The following is a 21,488-nucleotide window of genomic DNA, read 5'->3' on the forward strand; positions in this document are numbered from 1 at the left end:
GCCACCAATTATTGACTGATGCATTTAAAAGATCTGTGTAAGCTTTGGAATTCCATTGCTAGAGTGTATTGATTTTCAAGGTAGCAGCATAGCCAATGTGTAGAAAGGTGGACTTATGTAATCTGGAGGTGCAGTGTGGCACAATGGTGTTAAATGGTTCAGGTCTTCCTCTTTTATCACTTTTGCAACAGGGCTGTCTTGAATGGGCTCTGCTGCATAAAAATCAATCAGGACAACTTCCTTCCTGCTTGGATTGCGACGTTGAAATTTTCAATTGATGATGTTTGCTTTATTCAATTTAGGGCCACAATTTTGACTATGTCTGGCTTTGACTTAAGTATATTTTTTAATTTAAACAATATTTGAACACGACATTTGCTCTAAGTGCTCATCAAGAGGGCTTAAATCGGATCAACTAACCCGCGTAAACACATGGAAGAGACGGACTAGTAATTTTATTAACGGGACGAGCACTATAAGTTAAAAAAAGAAAAATTCCAAAGCTAAACTAAGAAAAACGAGATGAATGGGAAATAAATGACTGAACTTGACAAATAAACAAACATTCAACTGAAATTGCAAATGCAGAGAACCAAACAGAAAACATTCAATCTTTTTCTTGTTCAAAGCCAGAAGCCATTTATCTCCTAGTATGTGGGCAGCAGAGGTAAATAAAGCAATATGATGAGTAGCATACATCATACAGTACAAAAAATAGTGCTTAACATCTTCCACGGGTGCGTTGCAGTGAGGGCAAGCTGGAGAAACAACACCATTTCTATACTATTGCTACATCCAAAGCAAGAGTGATTTATGGAATCAAAACGATTACCTACATAATACAGGGGATTACAAGATGAGACACCAAAATAAGCAAGAAGATTATGCTTAAAATTACCCAGCTGATTGGATGGCTCTAGGTCGACACACCTTTTCACAACAATATTATCTCTGACATAAAGAGCCACTCCACCCCCACATTTACCAATCCTGTCTTTTCTCAAGGGAGAACTATAACCTGGTAACAAAATAGACTCATTAAATATGCTAGAGGTGAGCAAAGTGTCCGAAAATGCAAACAAATCAAACCCATGCAAGCTGGCTAAAACTAAGTATTTAAATATTACCTTGAGGTCCCAAGTTCAAGTCCCCATTCTGACTTTAACTGAATTTTGCTTTATGGTAATCCCCCATTGCAAATCCTCAATTATGCTTTATAAGTACCTAACTGGCAAGCCTCCTTGCCACTTGGGACTTTGAAAGAGGTTCCTGTTTGGTTTGCATCACTTCTTTCAGTTAACGTGTATTATTTATAGTGTCCCCAGCTTAAATTAAGCTTTCCTTTTGGTAGGATCTTATCCATGGAGCTCCTATTGGCAAACCTGTAGCCAGTACAGGGATGGTCACAGCAGTTTATGCAGAAGAGGATGGAACAGAAATCAACTTTACTCGAAAGTATGTAAATTACCTCCGTTGTTCAATAATTTGTTACATGTACCATTTTAGCTTTTTTTTTTTTTTTTTTTTTTTGCAACAGTTTGAAAAGCCAAAGGGCAATGATTAGCATTTACTGAACCTAAAATTTTGTTCACATGATTTTTTCATCTGTTCTATTGCAATATAATAATTATGTGCAATGTTTTCAATTTTGTTTGATTTTGAAGGATTGTTGGCAGTGGGACTGAGTACAGAATTGATAACAAGGTTGTATCACCACAGCAGTACACTTCCAAACTAGAAAGTTTGGGGATTTTGGTAAAAGCCAAAAACTTTCTTGTGTTTCAGGTATGCTCTCTCTTATCCAGTAATCAAGATGTAAAAGAGTTCATTGGTTGATGGGTTGGGCTCTTGTACAGTTAACAATAATTTATTTAATTGGCTGTTTAATAGCAATGGGATAGTGTTTTATATGCAGTCCTGTAGGTTAGTTTTCAACTGGGTGGGTCCTTTCCTCTAAAACAGACCAGACAGGTACAGTTTCAGCATTTGGTTATTAGTTCTGTCTCACTCATTAATAGAGACCTTTAGATTCTAGTACGAGTACGAGTACGACTACGAGATTTTACTTTGAGTTTTTAGCGAAGTACTAAGAACAGATATATCACAGCAAGTTTCATTTCACTCTTTATGAATGACGAACTTGACGCAGTTGGTTTGAATGATGATAGTGAAGTCCTTTCGTGTTTCCAAAAAGACGAGATCACCTACGTTTCGAGGACTCGTTTTCGCCACTACGATGTTCTCACAAAAACTCGTAGTAAAATGACGACAGCTATCACGTTTCCCCGCCAAAATGACACTGGTTCACGCGCGCGCGCTCTTTGTTTATTGGAGAAACTCGTACTCGTACTAGAATCTAAAGGTCTCTAATGTTACCAGGCAGCATCCTTCACAGTTCAAATTATCAAACTGTTACTGAAGCAGATTTTGTAGTCCTAGTCTGTGAGTCCTTTTTTTTGGGGGAGGGGGAGGGGACGGGGGGACATCGCACACCCATCCCTGTGGTCTCCTGTATACAGACAAGGTTTCTAGTTGGACGTTTTTGTTTTTACCCCTACACAGAAAGTTATTGCCTCTAAGACCTTTAAAGAAATCAAAACACACTGATGCTTTTTGTCTTAAATTTTCATGATTTATTATGGCAGTAATACTTTGTTAAGTTGGAAATCGGTCAGTATAAAATGCAGATTGCAGACTGCAGACTGGGTGTAAAATGCAGACTAGGTATAAAATGCAGACTGCAGACTGGGTATAAAATGCAGACTGATATCAAAACCGTCTCTTCATCAAATACAGGATACATTTTCAATTTTCAACTTACCCTAGTGTCACGCAGTCACATTTCCGAGATCATCTCCCATGAAATTGACCTTATTTTTAGCCCCTTTCCTAACAGTTTGTTTTCTTTATCTCAATTTGGTAGCTTTCATTTCCTGAGGCCCATTCTTCACAAAGAAGACTTGAGCTTAATCACTTTGCATTTATAGTTCATAAACAATTACGTCCATGGCGGTTTTCATAATTATTGTAATGAGGAAAACAGACTTGATTTCCTAGGGGGCAAGCAATTTGACATCGAAAGATTTTAACTAGTTTCTTTGAATATTAACGAAGTTTGTCAAAAACAAATTGTATACCCTCAGTGTTCTAGCAACACATGAACACATATTTTATTTAAAAAAAAAACATTATTTTACTGCCACCCTGACTGCCACTTACCGATGTCGCCCATATCATGATCATGTTGACGCAAAGCGGAGTTAAGGTCAACCACATGCGAAGTAAAGGTCATGTTTCCTCGTTATTGCTTTCGTCATGCTTTGGAGTTGTTTATTTCAAGATCTCGAAAGACGAAAACTTGTGGATATCAATTTTCCTTGGAATATTTTAATAAAGAGATCATTTAATTTTTTAATTAAAAAAAATCTCGAAAGACGATTGGATGACACTAGCGTAAGTTAAGTTGAAAAATTCAAAATGTATCCTCTATTTGACTAAGAGGCGGTTTTAGTCTCAGTCTGCATTTTATACCTAGTCTGCATTTTATACCCAGTCTGCAGTCTGCAGTCTGCATTTTATACGGACCGGTTGGAAATTGCCTGCAAGGTCTGACTGCTGCACAATGATGGTTTATATACCGTAATTCCGGTGTATAAGTCAAATTAATGTATAAGTCGAACCTACTTTTTGAGCCTTTAAGTTAAGATTTTCTTGATTTGAGGAGTAAAAATGGAGCAAAAAATTATTTCAACTATGTTGAATTATGAGTCTTGTTTATCTTGCAGAACATCTCTGAGACCAAACATCAAATTTAAGAGATGGGAACTTGAGAAATGTGTTAAAATTTGAAAACTTTAGCCCGAGATTGTCAAAATACCCTTGTTAAAACAGTGCTTACTACTTTTATCTGACATTTTGAAGCTTTTTTGACCAAGGAACACCCAAAACATACAAAAGAAACCAGGGGAATGAGTCTGTAAACAAGCCTCTATCTTGGTTCACCTTTGTAACCAGGCAATAAATTTGTTGCTAGGTTATAGAGCCCCTTGAGAGGTTACCAAGCAAGCAATCACTTGATTCTGTTTGAAGAATTTGAATTTTCACAGTGAATTTGATCAAGTTTATTTACGAATGTCTCTCACTTATAACAATCATCACAAAGTGGAACCAATGGACGTACAGGAAAAGGGGTGACTTCTGCGAATATATCACGCTAAAGGGACGTTATATGTGATGGAATGAACATGTTTGATATCAGTTACAAAGACTGAAGTTAGCAAACACGTATGTTGCTCACAAATGAGACAAATCAGGGAAGAAACCATGCAAACATTTCCTTTATTCATTATCGTGCTACTTACCATAAAACACTCTTCTACATGCTATTTATGCAGTTACAATTTTGAGTTTTCACTTTGGAGTCTATTGTTATGCAGATGAAGTTTTTTTTTAACCCGGTATTTTTTTGGCCGGTGTATATGTTGAGGCCATTTTTTTTACTGATTTTCAAGACTTAAAAGGTTGACTTGTACACCGGAAAATATGGTACCATCTTAAACTCAAGTTATACTGTGAAAAGCGAATCGTCCAAATCCACTACAAATACTTGGGAGTAGCACAGGCCTTTGAAAAACAATTTATGTTGAATTTAGCTCTGAAAAAACCTATTCATGTCAGCTAGATTTAAAAACGCTAAAACATGCGCGAGGGAGTCATGTAGACTTGTCACTTTTTATTTACACAATAGGCCATTTTACAGTTGTGTGCTAAGTGACCTGGCCTTGCATTGGAAGCGAGGCTGGGGGTGACCTTGTTTTGATACAGACCTCACTGGTTTTCATATGTAGATCATGCTGTTCTTATGCTAACTACAATGCAGGTCAAAAGTAGTTGGGACACCTGTCCAATAATCATGTATTCCAAGTAAAGTTGGCTTTTTGGGGTCACAATTGGAGCATGCCACCCCCCTCCCCCCCAAACAATGTTGGAAGATGCAGATAAACAGTATTTTTGTTGAAATCTGTGTTGTAGTGTCAAATCTCAACATTGCTTGGGGGGGAGGGGGTGGGGGGAGATTATTTCAGTAGTATCTCGCTAAGTGTCCCAACACTTTTGACCTGCATTGTCTGAGCGCTTTGACGCTGTATGAGCATTCTGTTAGTTTATGGATCGCTTTGGGAAGTGGTCTACGTTTGGCTATTTGTGAGGGGTTTTGGCAAAATTGGGTTTTATTGGTGGATGTTTCATGGATTACAAATGGCAGAGGAAGAAAGGTAATTTTGGGTTATTTTTGGAATGACGTCATAGCCGCAATTTTCATTGTTTTCAGTTAGCAAGTCAGAAAATATGCCTAAGTTTGGAAATAAAGAAGTGATATAAGGCCATTTTCGCTTGTGCGGTCTGTAAGGACGTGATTCAAAGTTATTTACTGAGCATTAACGTCAAACAAGTTTATTTACGTGCATAGGTTGCGCCAAAACCGTCATTAGATTTCGGAGATAAGCGTTTGTTGACGTTCTTGTTAGGGACATAAACACACGTTCTATTGTGATCGCGTGCCGTTTTAAGGGGAAAACCAGTTGCTTAGAAATGAGTCTTGAAAATTAGACCTTTGTGAATATACATTGTGATACACGCTTATATCAGCAAATTGCTTTAAGCTAGTTACATTTTTCAGGACGTGTTTGCATTGCAATTACGACAGGTGAAACTTACACGTTCGTAAATTAAAGTGCGGCGAACGCGAGTTTGCCACTTACATGGTTATTTGCTACTTTCTGAACTTGTTTGCAATGGAATTTCTCAAAGAGTATGGCAACAGTGACTCGGACACCACGGATACAGAAAATAGTACAGACGTTGGAGGAAAAGCTAGCAACACGGGTGCATCAGAGAGAGTTATGAATGCGAGAGCTGTTCGGCAAGTGTATTTAATCACCTACAGCCACGCCGATTTAGGATGTTCAAAAGGAGATCCCAAAGTGCTCTAAATGCTTTGCCACGTTTGTGTTGCGGTGATTGAAAAGTCTTTCGGACTTAAATTTCCTAAAGTGAACTGTTTGCTAAGTAGGCTCGAATTTTGCAGTGACGGTCTACACGGTCTACCATAGCGAATGACTTAAAAATAGATAACATATCATATTTCTTACTGTAGTGATGGTAGACCGTGTTGTGATGGTAGACCGTCATAAAATGATACATAACACATGGAATGCTTTCACCCCTGACTGTATTTTATCATTGGCCATTTATAACTATTTAGGATTGACTACAAATGACATTAGTGCAAGTGTTTTGGTTTTATTGAGATCTTGCAAAAGTCACGCATTCTCGACGTGACATAACCAAATAGTGTGACATTGTTTTCCCTCAGTCACAAAATAAAGCAAAGACTTGTGTTTAATACTTTGTGGCCTCATTCTCCCCTAGACAATTTTTAACTCGTGAATGCGCGTAGCGCAATGAACGAGTTATAGCGATAGTTGACTGTGGACTTGGTTGGTTAGTTGGTCGGTCGGTCGGTCGCTCGGTCGGTTTTGTCGTTAACTTTCGGGCGTGCGCAGTGAATGAGTTTTAAATTCAATTAGTGGAAAAAACACGCGAACATTTGTTGTTCACGGCGCATCAGGAAATTCTTATTCAATATGTAGAGAATAATTTGACGATCATTTAGTGCAAGAATGGAGATTTTTCGTTCAATCTGAGCAAAGTTAAAAGTTTTTTCAGTTTTTCAGAAAGTCCGGGGTCGTAAACTCAATTAGTGAAAAAAAAAAACGGGAAGATTTTTTTCACGACGCGTCAGAATTCTCTCATTTATTCTGTAGAGAATAATTTGACAATCATTTTAGTGTAAGAATGGAGATTTTTCGTTGAATCTGAGCAAAGTTATAGGTTTTTTACGTTTTTTTCTACAGAGTGCGGTTTCTTTTAAGAATTAAAAATAATTTAATTTAGAAATAATTTAATTAAGATTAATTTAATTTGTCAGTTTTCACGCGAAATCGGAACGTGCCATGTCACGCATCATTGACGTCGTAAACAAAATTATGCAAATTTCTGGTGAAATGAACACTTTAAGATCTTGTCAGCTTACATGGAGGTTTCAAAGGGAAAAATGTTTCATTTTCGAAATTTACGACTGGTAATTTATGGGAAAGCAAAAGGACGCGGTCGATAAATAATTCTTATTTAGCAAGAGCTTGTCATAGTTCATTATTTTTACTTGAGGATTGCGTGGACTGAACTCCAAAGGAAAAATTTCACGCATTTATGTCGGGCATGAAATGTAATGCGATACTTTGTTGAACAGATTTCCCTTTGTGAGATCGGCTTACCCTACAGTCTAAATTTCTAAGCCGTGTAAATTTCAATTACTATGTGTCATCTGCATTCACGAGTTGGCTCACAGGAGCCTTTGATTTCTTTAGTATTTAGTACGGCCGCCTCTACTGTTTAGAACTAAATCTAATCGCTTATACATTGACCCGATAGTATTGTCAATAATTTCTCTTCGCACCGAGTATAGCGTACTTTCCACTCGTTGTGCAAACTCTTGAAATGACTCAGATGTCAGATGTGATGTTATCGCTTGTCTCCTTAACTCACGCTTTACTACATTAAATCGCTTTGCAAACGAAGACATCTCACATACGCTTTCGTCTGTGCATCTATATGTCCGCGATAAACCATTTTCTTTTACACAACGGAAGAAAACAAGAAACTCCGTAACGTCACAAAGAGCGAATTGACAATGCCACGAATTCGAACGGCCTATTTAGCGCACTTCCACCCCAATTAGAACCCTAAAATGTCCAGTGATGTACTAAATAGATGTTGCATTTTCCAAATTTAGGTCAACATCATTTGTACGTTCCTCCACATCCGAGAAAAGGGCCTGGATGTTCACCCCTAACTCAGACAATGCAGGTCAAAAGTAGTTGGGACACCTGTCCAATAATCATGTATTCCAAGTAAAGTTGGCTTTTTGGGGTCACAATTGGAGCGTGCCACCCCCCTCCCCCCCAAACAATGTTGGAAGATGCAGATAAACAGTATTTTTGTTGAAATCTGTGTTGTAGTGTCAAATCTCAACATTGCTTGGGGGGGGAGGGGGTGGGGGAAGATTATTTCAGTAGTATCTCGCTAAGTGTCCCAACACTTTTGACCTGCATTGTAGTTGCATTTACATATGAAAAGCAGTGAGGTCTGTATCAAAACAAGGTCACCCCCAGCCTCACTTCCAATCCAAGGCCAAGTCACTAAGCACACAATTGTAAAATGGCCTCTAAACCACAGACAGCCCAAATTACAAAATCATTATTTTCACAAGAAAACTTGTACCGGCCTTTCCTTCGAAAGGTGTTACCCCGTAAATACTATATTCAAATACAGCCATACAAGAAACTAAAAGCACTAACAATACAAACGAAAACATGCCTATGGTGTCACTGGGAGGGAAGCTAAAAGCTGATTATCTTTGCAAAATAATGCTTGAACCATATCCTTGCTCACTGATGGGCTACATCAAGTGAGGACAAGTGCCTATGCAATAGTATTATTACTTACATTAAGCAGCAGTAAATCTACTGCGTGGAGTTTGTCATTGGTTATAAGTGACTTTCATGCAAGACAGGTTGTTCAATAACATACTGTGAACCCTACCTGTCCCAACAAGGCACTCTCTGTTCAAGATGTCTAGATTCATATTATTCAGATTGACATTCACAAATTTGGTCATTTTTGGTGAAAGTATGCATTTGCATAAGATAAGTGCTAGGATGTTTTTCGCTTAATAACAGAAAAATTACTTTTGAACAAACCACTGCAGGGGCGTAGCCAGCCATTTTTTCCTTTTAAACCCAAGTTGAACAGCGTAAGTCATACATGTATAAATTATATCAAGCTTTGCCAACGTCCAACTGACGTAGGAACAGGCGGTCTTACTAGTTTTATCCCTGCCAGTCAACAATCTAATGCTTTAATTAATACAGATGTACAGTTGATTCCTTTTCCTTGTGGGATTTTGTTATATTAAAAGGAAAATTTAAAATAAATAAAGATTGTCTGGCAGGATCATGTGCATGACTATTATGGACTAAACATCACTTAAATGTAAGCCTTCCTGGTTTGCTCGCCAAGAGTTGCTGATGACTCCCTCGGGGGTCAATCGGCTTCTCCCTGCATGCGTACATAAGAGCTAGAGATGATAGTCGCTCTGTCAGCATAGTGGACCGTACGTATGTTTTCACTCTTCTCATGGTGCTAAATGATCTCTCTGGTGCAGCAGTGGACACTGGCATAGTGAGAATGGTAAGGAGGGTGGCAACATTTGGATAGAGATCTTCACTTGTGTAACTTAGTGTATCCTCCAAGTTGTTTGGTTTTCTTCCCTTCGATAAGCGCCCATCTCGCTTTCCACCGAACGATCTCGTTGTCGAAGGCCATTCTATGACTCAAGTCGTTGGAATAGGCATCGTAAATCTTGTTAGTAGTTTCTCTGTTGAGCGATCCGAGCTGCGTAGGTATGAAGTATTGACTCAGGAACCCGGGTCATTGTGGTTGAGCAGCCTGTCATTGAGCTCTTGAATAAGATGATCAACAAGGGGCAAGCAGAGGACACTATACCAATACTGCTGTGGTGTAACGGCAGGTACGTTGGCTCGGTTATGATGAATTGCAGATATCCTTGGCACGCTGGGCTCAATTTCACAACCTGCCGCCAACTCCCTTGCACTCTCAAACGGTTCACTCCAAACTGTTTGGTCATTTCTGTCCACTCTTAGTACAGAGATGACTACCTTTGGGTCCTTGGCTGCCACAATAAGGTTGTTAGATTAATCTTGGAGCCTGGTGGAGATAGTGCAACTGTATTTGAAAGGACATGCTCTGTTGCACATAGCCCAACTAAAGTCGAACTGCAGGATGGAGCTCACGTACCCTCTTGCCATAGCGTCTCCATCCTCTGCAAGGCTCTCTACTGCCTGTACCACCACTGGAAAGGCTGTACAGAAGGTATACAACCAGGCAGCCCTACTTGTCCATCGTGTCTTACACAGGGTTCGCAACTTGGTGTGCCGTTCCATCTCAACCCTTACTGCCGCATCTTGAGACAAACACTCCTGAAGCACCAAAGTCTCTGCAGAGTAATACTGGACGTGTTTCTCACAAAGTTCAAGGAGTGAGCCTTACAATGGACACAAACTGCATCTGGTACGCAATACCTGATAATTGCTTGGACGCCTCCATGAATCCCTGTCATGTTTTCCACCCCACCTGATAATAATTATTATTGCTTGGACACCTCTGTGAATCCCTGCCATGTTTGCCACCACATCATAACCCTATACACGCATGCGGTCAATATCCAGGCCATTACCCTGCTGGATCTCTAGAAACCTCTCAGCTGGCGCCTGTCCTGTAGTATTCTCAGCTTGTACAAACCCAAGGAACTCCTTCCATACCTGCACCTTCTTGTTGTTCGCTAGTGTGTGTACAAAACGAATGCAAATAGAGACTTCCTCCAGGTATATGCGAGATAACACACTTTAATAAGTTCTCTTGCTGATTGATCAATTGAAGTCATTGACAAGCATTTTGAATGATCAGCGTATGTCCGTTCTACTTTCTTTCTTACAATTACATGCGCACGGCTGTTAAAGCCATTGTAAGGTGGAAATCAACAGTCTACTAAATTTTCGTGTGCAAAACTATTTTAAAGTCCTATAGTAACTTTTTTCCTTTGTTAACCTTTCAGCATTTTTTAATAAAATTATATGAAAAGCCATTATTTTATTTTTCAAAATGAAATGTTGATATAGCTGGTATGTACTATTGAATAGTAAGCAAAAGAAAATACGGCATTTTGGCTTTTACATGTAAAAGAAACTAATTATGAAAATTCTTATTAAGCCTGTGCTTGATGGCTTAAAGGCTAGCTATGCCCCTGCACTGTCTGATAATCTATTACTCATAGATGGGACTTTCATTTGCCCATGAAAACAGTGGAAAGCACAAGCATAAACTGAGCTAAACATCAACCTCAGTTTATACTTGCCGTAATAATTTGGGCAAATGCAACTACCATATTTATCTAAAATAAAATATATGAGAATTTCAGTGGCTCATCCACAGAATGGCTTTCCAGGTCAAATTGGAATTTGGAAATATTGGTTTTTGTGGAGGGAGGTGAACTGAAGGAACCAACAACAAACTCAACTAACAAAAATATGGTGTCAACTCTGGGTATTGAACCTTGACCGCAGTGGTAGGAGGTGAGTGCTTAAGATCACCACTGTCTTCCTGTAGAGAATTCCTTGCAATTCAGCATTTCCTTCTTTCTGAAGTTTCATTCAAAGTCGTTTTTCTCCAAATTCCACTCATAAAGTTGTTATCACTCACACAAGTTACTTCATTTGACGCTAAAATCTCACTTATTAACAAACAATTATATTCTTATACTTTGACTATTCATCAGCCACTTAACATTCTGCTCAATTATTATTTAAGCACTGCATGTTCCCTCTTCTTACAATGATATTGTACTGAAACAAGGTCCTCTTTGATCATTCTTTTAGTTATCACAGGCCTAGCTACCTCTTTTGACTCCTGGACAAAGGAAAGAATGCCAAGACTTTTTTCATCAGGAATTAAATTGTTTTGTTTTGCCCGAGGCGTAAATAATTCTGTCATGTATTCGCTATAAAATTTCTTGTTTAATTTTATTTGGATCAGATCTTGTTGTTTGTCTCGTGTTGTACGAGATGGTTTTTTGGTAAATTCGAAGTAGAGTTTGACGGACAAATAAAAACATTTCCTGTTGGTATTGGAGTCTTGTGGACAACTCCTATTGCTAAACATACACGTGACCAAAATTTTTTTCACTTTTAATCACTGATCATTGTTGGGTTAATTACAACTAATGGCTGGCTACCAAACTTTTAACATTAGCATAGTGTATAACTTCAATGTAACTTCTTGGAGATTTGGGGAAATACTTGTGTTCATCTAAGGCTAAAATAGCAAAGCAGCAATTGTAACACCACAGGTAGCCCAATCTCTAACCTTTGTAGTGCTACGAATAATGCATGGAAATTTGAGTGTCACAGTAGACGTTGCCTAAGTATAGCAAAATTATAAGGTTTTGTATGGAAGAAAAATATGTTTCTTATTTGAAGGCAAATAAATAATGAGTTTTAAATAAAAATTACCTACTCAAAATCCTTTGTGTGGACATTTGTGTTTTGTGTCCTTTTAAAGTCGATTCAAGGCAATTCCAAGTTTTTACTCCTATACATCATTACCCAAGGTTGGGAACTCATGTTGCAAAGCCCAGCGGATCTGCCAAGGAAAGTGGCTATAAATTTACTCAGAAAGCTCTGATCGTCTCCAGTTTTCAGCTAAAGCACATTTCATGGTTTAGCTATGTAGCAATTGATCGCCTTCATTAGGTGCTAGCCTTAGAGAGTGTGACTTTCAGCCAGCAAGACTCAAAACACTTTTCCTCCCGCTCCTGTTAAATGATGCTTTTGTGGCTTGTTATGTGCACCAGCTGTTTGAAATTGTGTTAACCACCCTGTCATGCGCTTCAAACTACTTGCACACTGGCTGGGTGAGAGGCAAATGGCTCATCAGTTGATCCTTCCTGTGCAACCGCCACTCATAAGTGACCACCTCCTGTAAGCAACCACTTTTTCAAAACACCAAAATTTTCCTGACCACTATATTTATTCACTATACTTGGGACATCATGTCAGCAACTACTTCTCGTAAACGATGGGACCACTTGTTGGGCTGACAGTTTTTAATTTTGTATCGTTTTTAACCTCCCGTAAGCAACCACCTCACAGAATACCTGATCTCAGGACATGTTTGAACATGTAAGGCATTAACTAAGAGACATCTTTGGTCTTTGTGTAGTGGTCAAATAAGTGAATGGCTCATATGATCCGTGAGAGGCTAATATTCATAAATACAGACTTCAGTTCCCAGTTATAGGCAGTAGAAGGCAGCACACTGAATAATGTGAATATACACCTGTACGCTGTATGAAAATGGTGTCCATGTGAATAGGTTCTTCTTCGCCATCAAACCTACAATGTATCTCATATGCTATGCCGCATTAAGTAAATAATAAGATGGACTGTTCTTCGTTCAGCATTTATGCTGGAATTTGTTTGTTTCAGCTGTGTAATATAATATCGTCACTTGAAATGTTTAAATTGTTTTTGTTTTTGTTTTTGCCGAAGTTTGGGTTATCCCTGAATTACATGTTCATTGTACCCCAGAAATTAGCACAGGAAAAAAAATTGAGCCACTGGTCTGACCTCTCATAAGCAACCACCTCTCATAAGTGATCACTTAGGCTTGACATTTTGCGGAGTCACTCACAGGACGTTCAAGTGTATTTAATCTAAGAAAACAGAAATGCCTAGTAACCTCCTTAATCATTCTGGCATAAGGGAATGCTTACGGTAGAAGCTGCTTTCCCCATTGTTGCAAAAATAAAACAATGGGTGATTCATATATTTGAAATCACTCATGCTGCAAACTTACTGTGGACAACCGTTTCTCAAGCAGTTCACTGATGAAGGGCTTATTCCCAAAACATCTGAACAGTATAAAATCAAATTCAAGCACTTACCATTTTCACTTTAAATAGTTGCCTTGGGTTAAACTAATGATCATCTGTGTTTATTCTTAGGGCACTGTTGAGTCAATTGCAATGAAAACTCCTAAGGAAAGGACCCAAATGTTTGAAAAAATAAGCAGGTTTGACAGAGAATTATTTTGTTGAAGGTCCAAGCTTACTGTCATTAGTTGGTACCATAGATTGCCACCAGTAATGTCCCCATTTTAACGTCTGCAATGTCATGCTGACTGTGATTACGGTAACACATTGTCTCAGTTCAGATGATCATGTCATTGGGTTGCAACGTCAAGCCCCTGACCTAATCTCTTTCATCCTTACAATAATAAAAATTGTTACATGACATGACATGACATAACATAACAACATAACATTTCATTCCGGAAATCAACCAGATAAGGGGAAATTGTGAGGCTGGCCCTGTATAAAACAATTTCCTCAAATAAACATCCTAAAATCTTAAATCTAAAACAATCACAAACATTTAAAATTTGAAACAATTTACAAACATTCCGTAGTGTACTGTTAATTGGAAGGGGATGTGAAACAATGCATGGCACTGTTGCAAAAGTGTGGAGGTTCTGGTGTCGTGGCCTGGGTGGGTGGGGTGAGATCATGCCTGGACTGAGACAGCAGCTAGAGGTGCCTTCTATATGCCAATGTCCAATCTCACCTCTCCGGTTCCTCCTTAATTCAGCCGCTAGCGTTAAAGTGAGGAAAAGTGGCATCAGATCACTCTTTTACTTGAGAGGTTTTGACCATAACCCCTCCTCTCAGCCTGGCAAGGAACAAGTGTAACTATTTGAAATTTTATTACATTAAGTTTGTATATGTGACCCTCCGCGGGAAAACAGGGACAAAGGTGATAGCACGCTCACAACACGCTAACACAGCACGCTTAGCGTGTCTAGATTCACGGATATGCGCATACTAACTTCAGAACAATATAGAACACACTGCCTTTTGCTTGGAATTAGTTAGCAAGCTAAACCTTTTGTTTCGATAAGTGTGCTCAATGTCACGCTTAGGGTGCGTTTTAACACGCTAAAACTTTCAAGAACACGCTTGAATAATAACAGAAACAACACCAAGTCATTTCAGCTGTCATTGATGAGACGAAAGTTTGAGCAAAATTTATAAATAAACGCGACTTATTTGCGTTCAATATGCGATCCCTTTCGAACTGTGAATTAACAATGAAGGTCAAAGTAGCAAAAATATTCATTTTACTTACTTAAACCTTGATCTCGAAGATAGAGCACAACTATTACGTCTATATTGCCGACCAACAAATTTTCCCGAAGATTGAAGAAGTGTACGGATATCAGGCACGTCATTTTCAAAGCTTATGGAATATTTTCCAAATGATTATAGGCTCCTGCTGAGCAGCTTCTAGTTTCCAACGAACCAAAATGTCATCGAATTTTCCGTTACACAAGTGACGTGACAGAGGCGCTTAAACTTGTATAATATTTTTCCCTTCAGATTTTAGAACTGAAACATTAATTTTCTTCGATTTTGCTACCGTTTTGCAGCGCTCACGTGTCATACTTTAGTGAATTCTCTTGTTTACACTTCCGATAAATTTCTTATTATGAAGGACTCTCATAAACCACATCACATTCAACTGTATCGAGAAACAAAGTGAGCTCGAACTGTGATAGAAACCTTGCTATTTTCGCTTTTTTACAGTGAGGAAACGCATCCGAAATTCTTATCATGGGCAGATCTTTGTCACGTGCTAGGTAACCAGAACAATGTGGATCAAGTTTCATTTTGCCGAGAACAAACACGCTCGACAAATTTGCTCAGAAGCATGCCAGCGTACTGTCGGATTTGAATCTCCTTTCCAAGTGATAGATAATCATGTCTAAAATTAATTGGGTTTTGAAGCGAAAAAGCGGCGAATGTTTCTTGTTCTTTTGATGTTTACATTTATTACCGGTACTTCTCATACACGTACGTATGTCAGGGTATGTTAGGGTATGTCAGGTTGGAACACAAATTTATCAGAAGCTGAAAATCTTTTTTAATCTGCTTGATTAAATTTTAGATCAGGAGAGCTTGCAGATGACTATGAGAAAAAGAAGGTAGAAATGCAAAAAGCTGAAGAGGAGACAAGTTTTAACTATCACAAAAAGAAGGTATTGTGTGGTGGCATTAAATATTCATAACCCCACCATCTTTAAGCACCCCCACTCCCCAGGATTTTCCGCTTCAGGGAACAGATTACAAATTGAGCCTGTCTATGTAACAGTCTGTGGGTTCATGAAAACATGATGTTCTGGTCATGCATAAAATCACCTTTTTTTGGAACATGTTTACAGTATTTACCATAAAGTAGAAATTCCCTAGCACTTTCTAGTGTTTGCCACTCAACAAACTATACCAGTATTTAGGGTGAGATTTGTCTGTAGTATGTTTCTGTCTAAAAACAACAGGTAAGGCTCTTCTTTAGAAATTTTGTAGAGAATAGGAGTTTTTAGCCTATTTTATAATTGCTGCCTCAGAGTTTGCTATTGTTTAGTTTATTTGTATTGTTAGGGACCCCTTTGAAAACCACATTTGTTGAATCCTGTATTTTTAATGTGTAATTGCTTCGATTTTATAGGATCTCATTCAGCAAAAAGCATGCTACTAACTCTACATAACTTGGCTTCCCTCACTCACAAATATAGTGCACTCAGTATCATGGGATGCCCTATAAACAGTTCACTGAAACTTCGGCCTAAAGCACTACAGCATTAATTTTGTGAAAGGAGTTCCTTGTTACGTGTGTGATTCCAGATATATGTTTATCATACAACAGGTGGCATCGTGGAATTTTGAGGACAAGGTGGAAGGGAAGGGGGGTCATAGGACTGGAATTCTGAAGGCATGGGGAAGTGTTTAGGCTAGGAATTCTGGAGAAGTACATGTACCACATAGGTTTTTTATTTCAATAATGGATTTTCCATGCTATGGTAAACTGTGAACAAAGCAATGTTTTACTGTGTAATATAATTATTATACAAGAGAAAACTTGGCAAACAATTGAAGGTCTGAGAGCATAACCGACTTATGTCGAATATTAGCGCGGCTTTCGATTTCACACAGATTTGTCCGAATTTTGGCTCTCCCTGGTGTGGAAAACATTTCGCGGTTTTACAATCGTGGACAAAACTCCTTGAGAAAACCAAACACGAACAGAACAAAAACCACTTGCTTACTTCTCCCTCCCACCCCTTCCCCCTATGCAATGACAACCGAACACAGACAGCCAAAAAACCACTCATTTACTGTTTCTCCCTTCATAATTCTACCACAGTTACTTCTCCCTCCCCCCCTCCCCCTTATGCAATGTTAATGTGGGAGGTAAAACTGTTTGTGACCCAAAAGACAAAAGGTTTTGTCCACGTCAGACTCGTTTTGCAAATGATTGGTGGCCTTAAAGTTTCCACTGTCCACGAACCGTGTTTAGTCGCACCAGTTGTTGTTTCTATAAGTAACGTTGGTGATGATATCATGGTTTGCTTTTGCGGGTTGTAATAAGCCCAAAATAGATCAAGGCAGTCGGGATAAACAACTTGCGTATTGTACTGGCTAGTTGGTTTCGCTTTTGATTGGTGAAGTTTGTAAACGCACGACATCCATGGATCTTTTGAAAAGTTATGAAATTGACGAATGCAGTTCACAGGAACTGGTCGAAATGTTGTCCCAAGAATCCCTCCTTGGTAGTGATGGCTGTGCCGTGGTGAATTTTTTAATTCGATTATCAAATCCCGTGGGAGCAACAGAGACAAATCCCGCCATGTGCAAGGTGTTTTGCACGCCTTAGTTGTGGTTTGCCAGGCTTGAAATTCGGTATGTAACGAATAACTTTACAATGTCAAGGCAATGATTCAATAAAAGTACGATTAACATAGATTTTCAACGGTTAACACCGACTGCTCGTGAAAAGAATAGATAGTCAGTACCTTTTGATAGAACTGCCGTTAATCGTTGAAATGGCTACATGTCTTCCTGTTAATCGTGTAGAATGCTAGTATTTTGCGGTATCAAGAGTGATATGTCGACAAACGGGACAAAGCTGCATTTTACGCCAGGAAATGGACACATTTCCTGTTGGAGAATGTAACTGTTTACATTTCTGACATTCCTGTCACGCACGTGGTAGTTTGTAAAAGAATCAAATAAAAGCGTGACAGCATTCTTTTCGTTGCTCCCGCGAAAAAGACCGCTTTCGTGTGCCGTGTTTCAAAGACAACAAGTGTATATTGAATACAAGTATTTAATACTCAGTGCATTGTCCTTTTGGTCATCCAGTGTCTATAATGTTACCGATATATCTTTACAAGATGGTAAAATTTCTCAATGGCATTAATACGAAACACAAATCGGTGTGAAAAAATACTGGATAATGGTTTCCAATCGAATTGCAGTTCACATTCAAAAGTTTGGACAAATCCGAGCTACATCGAAAAACGGGCTGAAATTCAACATAGGTTGGTTATGCTCCCAGCCCTTCAATTCAAGCAATGTTTATTGGGTACAGTTCATCTGTATCATTGACAAAATTAAGTTATTTAACATTAGACATGTCGAATTTGGGAGGAACTAAAATTTGGCAATCTGCTGTAAACAATCAAAGCAAAAGGGTGTGATTATTAAGTTTGCTGGTAACATGATTATGTACTCTTATTAGCGATGTTACAGTAACTTGAAAACATTATATTTTATGGAGAAGGATTGTTTTTCTTGTATGGAGTACGGCAAATGTCAGCAAAAGATTTTTCTCTTTTCTCCTTTTTACCAAATATTTATATTGATAAACAGTACATTAGTCGCTGAGCATTTTGGAATTGCCAAAGGCAAGGGGAGGGGGGGGGGGGGGCTGACATGTTGATGCCACCTTTGGTAGGGTATATATATATATTATAATATTTTCTGCAATCACCCAATATTAGTTGATAATTAACGCTAGCAATAATAATAAATATAATAATCAAGTATGGATTTTTTTAGTCTTGAGTGATAAGGTATATTCCACATGCCATTAACTTTTAAGTATGCAAAACCAGAGTCAGTACAGAAATGGTTACCAAAATTTCTGTTCCTCCTACCTTCCAATAACTAGTTTAGCCTGTAAGCCACTCTGAATTGACTTGCTCAATGGGCTGCTAGTTTGTGAGGTTTGTTTAAAATTTGTGATTTATTGATCCCATCTATTTAGCCTTTCTATCTAAGTAAGCCATTGGGCATAAATAAATGTTTTACATGAAATATGTAAGAGTTTCTCTTACTGCTTTGGTTGCAGGGAATTGCAGCAGAGAAAAGAGAGGCGAAAGCAGAAAAGGAGGAAGCTGAAAAATACCACAAGCTCAATCAAGAACTGGTGAGTCACTTTAAAATTCTACCCCCTTCCCACCTTGTTATGATACTGATTTCTAGGGAGTAATTTAAACCAGAATTAGTTGTGATATTTTATCACAGAGCATTAACTGTTAATATTTATTATATGGCCGATATTGAATAACCAGCGTATGTTATAGAAAAGATAAATCTAAGCTAATTAGTCCAATACTACTTGTTCGAAATCAAAGCGCTCTGTGCGCGAACTCGTGAATGGAATAGCTAAGTGTTTCGAGTTATGCCTAAAGTTATTTTAAAAATTACACATGCACATTGTGACGCAAAAGAGAGCCTTTCAACGTTTCTTTGAAAGGGTGAAAATGGCACAAGTTGGCTATAATTGGAGAGGCACTGTGGCTCCCGTGTTGATTGAATAAAAAATCATCCAGCTTTCCTTCCAAGACCTGCAGTACATTGTGTTGTTGCCAAATGAAACTTGATACATGTGCAGGAATTTGGTTGCCTAGCATGTGACTGAAATATTCCCGATGTTTTCGGCATGGCAATTTCTTTCTACGTCCAAACGACGGCTTCTTTCAGTGTTTTTGAACATTAGGAGAAGCTTTCAATCTTGCAAAAGTTGCTATTATGGCTTTATCCAAGTGAACATAAATAAAGGAATGTGTCAAGCATTTTGGTACTCAGTAGGCCCTCGGTGTTTAGGTTTGTTCTGGGGAATCGATCTTATCGCTCACACTGGACCTGAATGAAATTTTATCAAAATTGAAGTTTCTTATTTTACCCTAGTGTAGTGTCGTTGTAGTGACGTTTATGTCACATGAGCTTAGCAACCATGTGCTTTGTATAGTCTGCCATCTTGTCAATCGAATTGTTGTGTTCCTGGAGTCTCGTGTGTTTTCTTCTCTTGCGAAGCTGCTGCATTTGGCGACGAGGATAAAGTCAAATACAAGACAAGCTTGTCTGGAGCTATGGCCATCTGTTTAAGTGGACTAACGGGTCCTGCGGCGTTTAACACAGTTGGCAAGCCTGCCACTCTTTGGCAGCATTGGCGAATTTGGAAAGATGAATTTGAGCTCTTCGTGACAGCATCAGGCATCGACGACCTGAAACAGCAACGAGCATTTCTTTTACACCTAGCAGGACTGGGCGTACGAGAAATCTTCCGTACCATTCCCGAGGAAACGAAGGGCGACAATAAAGAAAACAAGAAAGCGATGGATTCGCTAACTAATTATTTCAAGTTGAAGAAGAATGTTCCAAAGGCGAGACAAAACTTTCTAGGAGCGAGGCCTGCCCCAGGTGAGCGCATAAATAACTTTGTAACCAGACTTAGCAGCTTAGCTGAACATTGTGAATATGGAGAAGAGAAGGACAATATGACGAGAGACCAAGTGCTAACACACATCAAGGACAAAAACTTGAAGTCTAAATTATATTGGTCCGAGAATCTAACCTTATCCAAGCTCTCTGATATAGTAAGCCGGTATCATGATAAAGATGCTCTGATCCTTGTCCAAACTGAAGAGGACATCAATAGAGTGGAGCTTGTTGAAAACCAAAGTAGTTCCGTAGTGAAATTCCAAGGAAGATGTTGGAATTGTAACAAAATCGGGCACTTGGCCAAGAACTGTCGCTGCTCTAGTGACCACGTTTGTGAATCTTGTGGAAGACTAGGTCACTTTGCTGTTTGTTGCCGTCACCAGCCAGAACATGCCAGCAACAAAAACCACGCAACCAGTCAACGAAGAACCTCTCTGCAGACCAAAGGAGGTGGGAGACGAGAGAAAGTACATGCTGTCAGCCAACAAGCGGATGGCGAGGAATAAGAAGATGATGCATTCTACGTGTTTACTACCTTCAGTGGTGTGGAAGCCCTTGAAACATTAGAACTGCATATAAGTGATAAGATAATTGATGTTATTGTTGATTCAGGTGCTAGCTGTAATATCATGTCAGAACATGTGTTTCATTCTCTAACAGGGGGGAAAGCACCCTTAGCAGGGTGTAATAAAAATGTGTATGCATACACACACCCACAACCTCTAGAGCTTAAGGGAAACTGCATGTTAAGAGTCACTGTGCCACAGACCAAGATGTCAGCCATTGCAGAATTTTATGTTGTCCCAGGGCAGGCTGCAACTCTGCTAGGTTGTAAAACATCAGAGATGCTTGCAATCCTTAAGTTTGGAATTAACGTCAACAACTGCACCACAAACACTGACTGTGCGCAACCTCTAGACAACAAAGCTGCTCTCAGACTTAAATTCCCCAAAGTTTTTGAGGGCCTCGGCAACTAAAGGGCTATCAACTGAAGTTACACCAGGATGACAGCGTCCCACCTGTGGCACAACCCCTGCGCCGGATACCATTTAGCAGGAGGCAGAAAGTGACAGAAAAGCTGAAGCAGTTAGAAGAGCTGGATGTCATTGAAAAAGTCAATGGTCCCACTAGCTGGATCAACCCACTTGTTGCCGTAGAGAAGCCCAACGGA

The 21,488-nt window shown here is 39.0% G+C and overlaps 1 protein-coding gene and 1 long non-coding RNA gene across 6 annotated transcripts in view; one reads left to right on the forward strand and one right to left on the reverse strand.

The window, feature by feature from the left end:
* LOC146457748 (uncharacterized) overlaps positions 1-6,892 on the reverse strand; it is a 91,145-nt gene extending 84,253 nt beyond the window's left edge. The window contains exon 1 of the long non-coding RNA XR_014858368.1: positions 6,442-6,892. This is a non-coding gene — a long non-coding RNA (uncharacterized LOC146457748). The remainder of the gene's footprint in view (positions 1-6,441) is intronic.
* LOC146457753 (structural maintenance of chromosomes protein 1A-like) overlaps positions 1-21,488 on the forward strand; it is a 93,151-nt gene that overhangs the window by 8,495 nt on the left and 63,168 nt on the right. For 4 of the 5 annotated variants that reach the window (XM_085091461.1, XM_085091463.1, XM_085091464.1 and 1 more), the window contains exons 4-8: positions 1,352-1,455; positions 1,665-1,785; positions 13,700-13,767; positions 15,699-15,789; positions 18,942-19,019. In XM_085091461.1, coding sequence (XP_084947587.1) covers positions 1,352-1,455; positions 1,665-1,785; positions 13,700-13,767; positions 15,699-15,789; positions 18,942-19,019 — 462 coding nt within the window. The remainder of the gene's footprint in view (positions 1-1,351; positions 1,456-1,664; positions 1,786-13,699; positions 13,768-15,698; positions 15,790-18,941; positions 19,020-21,488) is intronic. The other variant, XM_085091465.1, reaches the window with a different exon arrangement.

This window comes from Pavona decussata, unplaced genomic scaffold, assembly GCF_977016875.1.
Source record: "Pavona decussata unplaced genomic scaffold, jaPavDecu1.1 SCAFFOLD_237, whole genome shotgun sequence".
In the NCBI taxonomy this organism is placed as follows: Eukaryota; Metazoa; Cnidaria; class Anthozoa; order Scleractinia; family Agariciidae; genus Pavona; species Pavona decussata.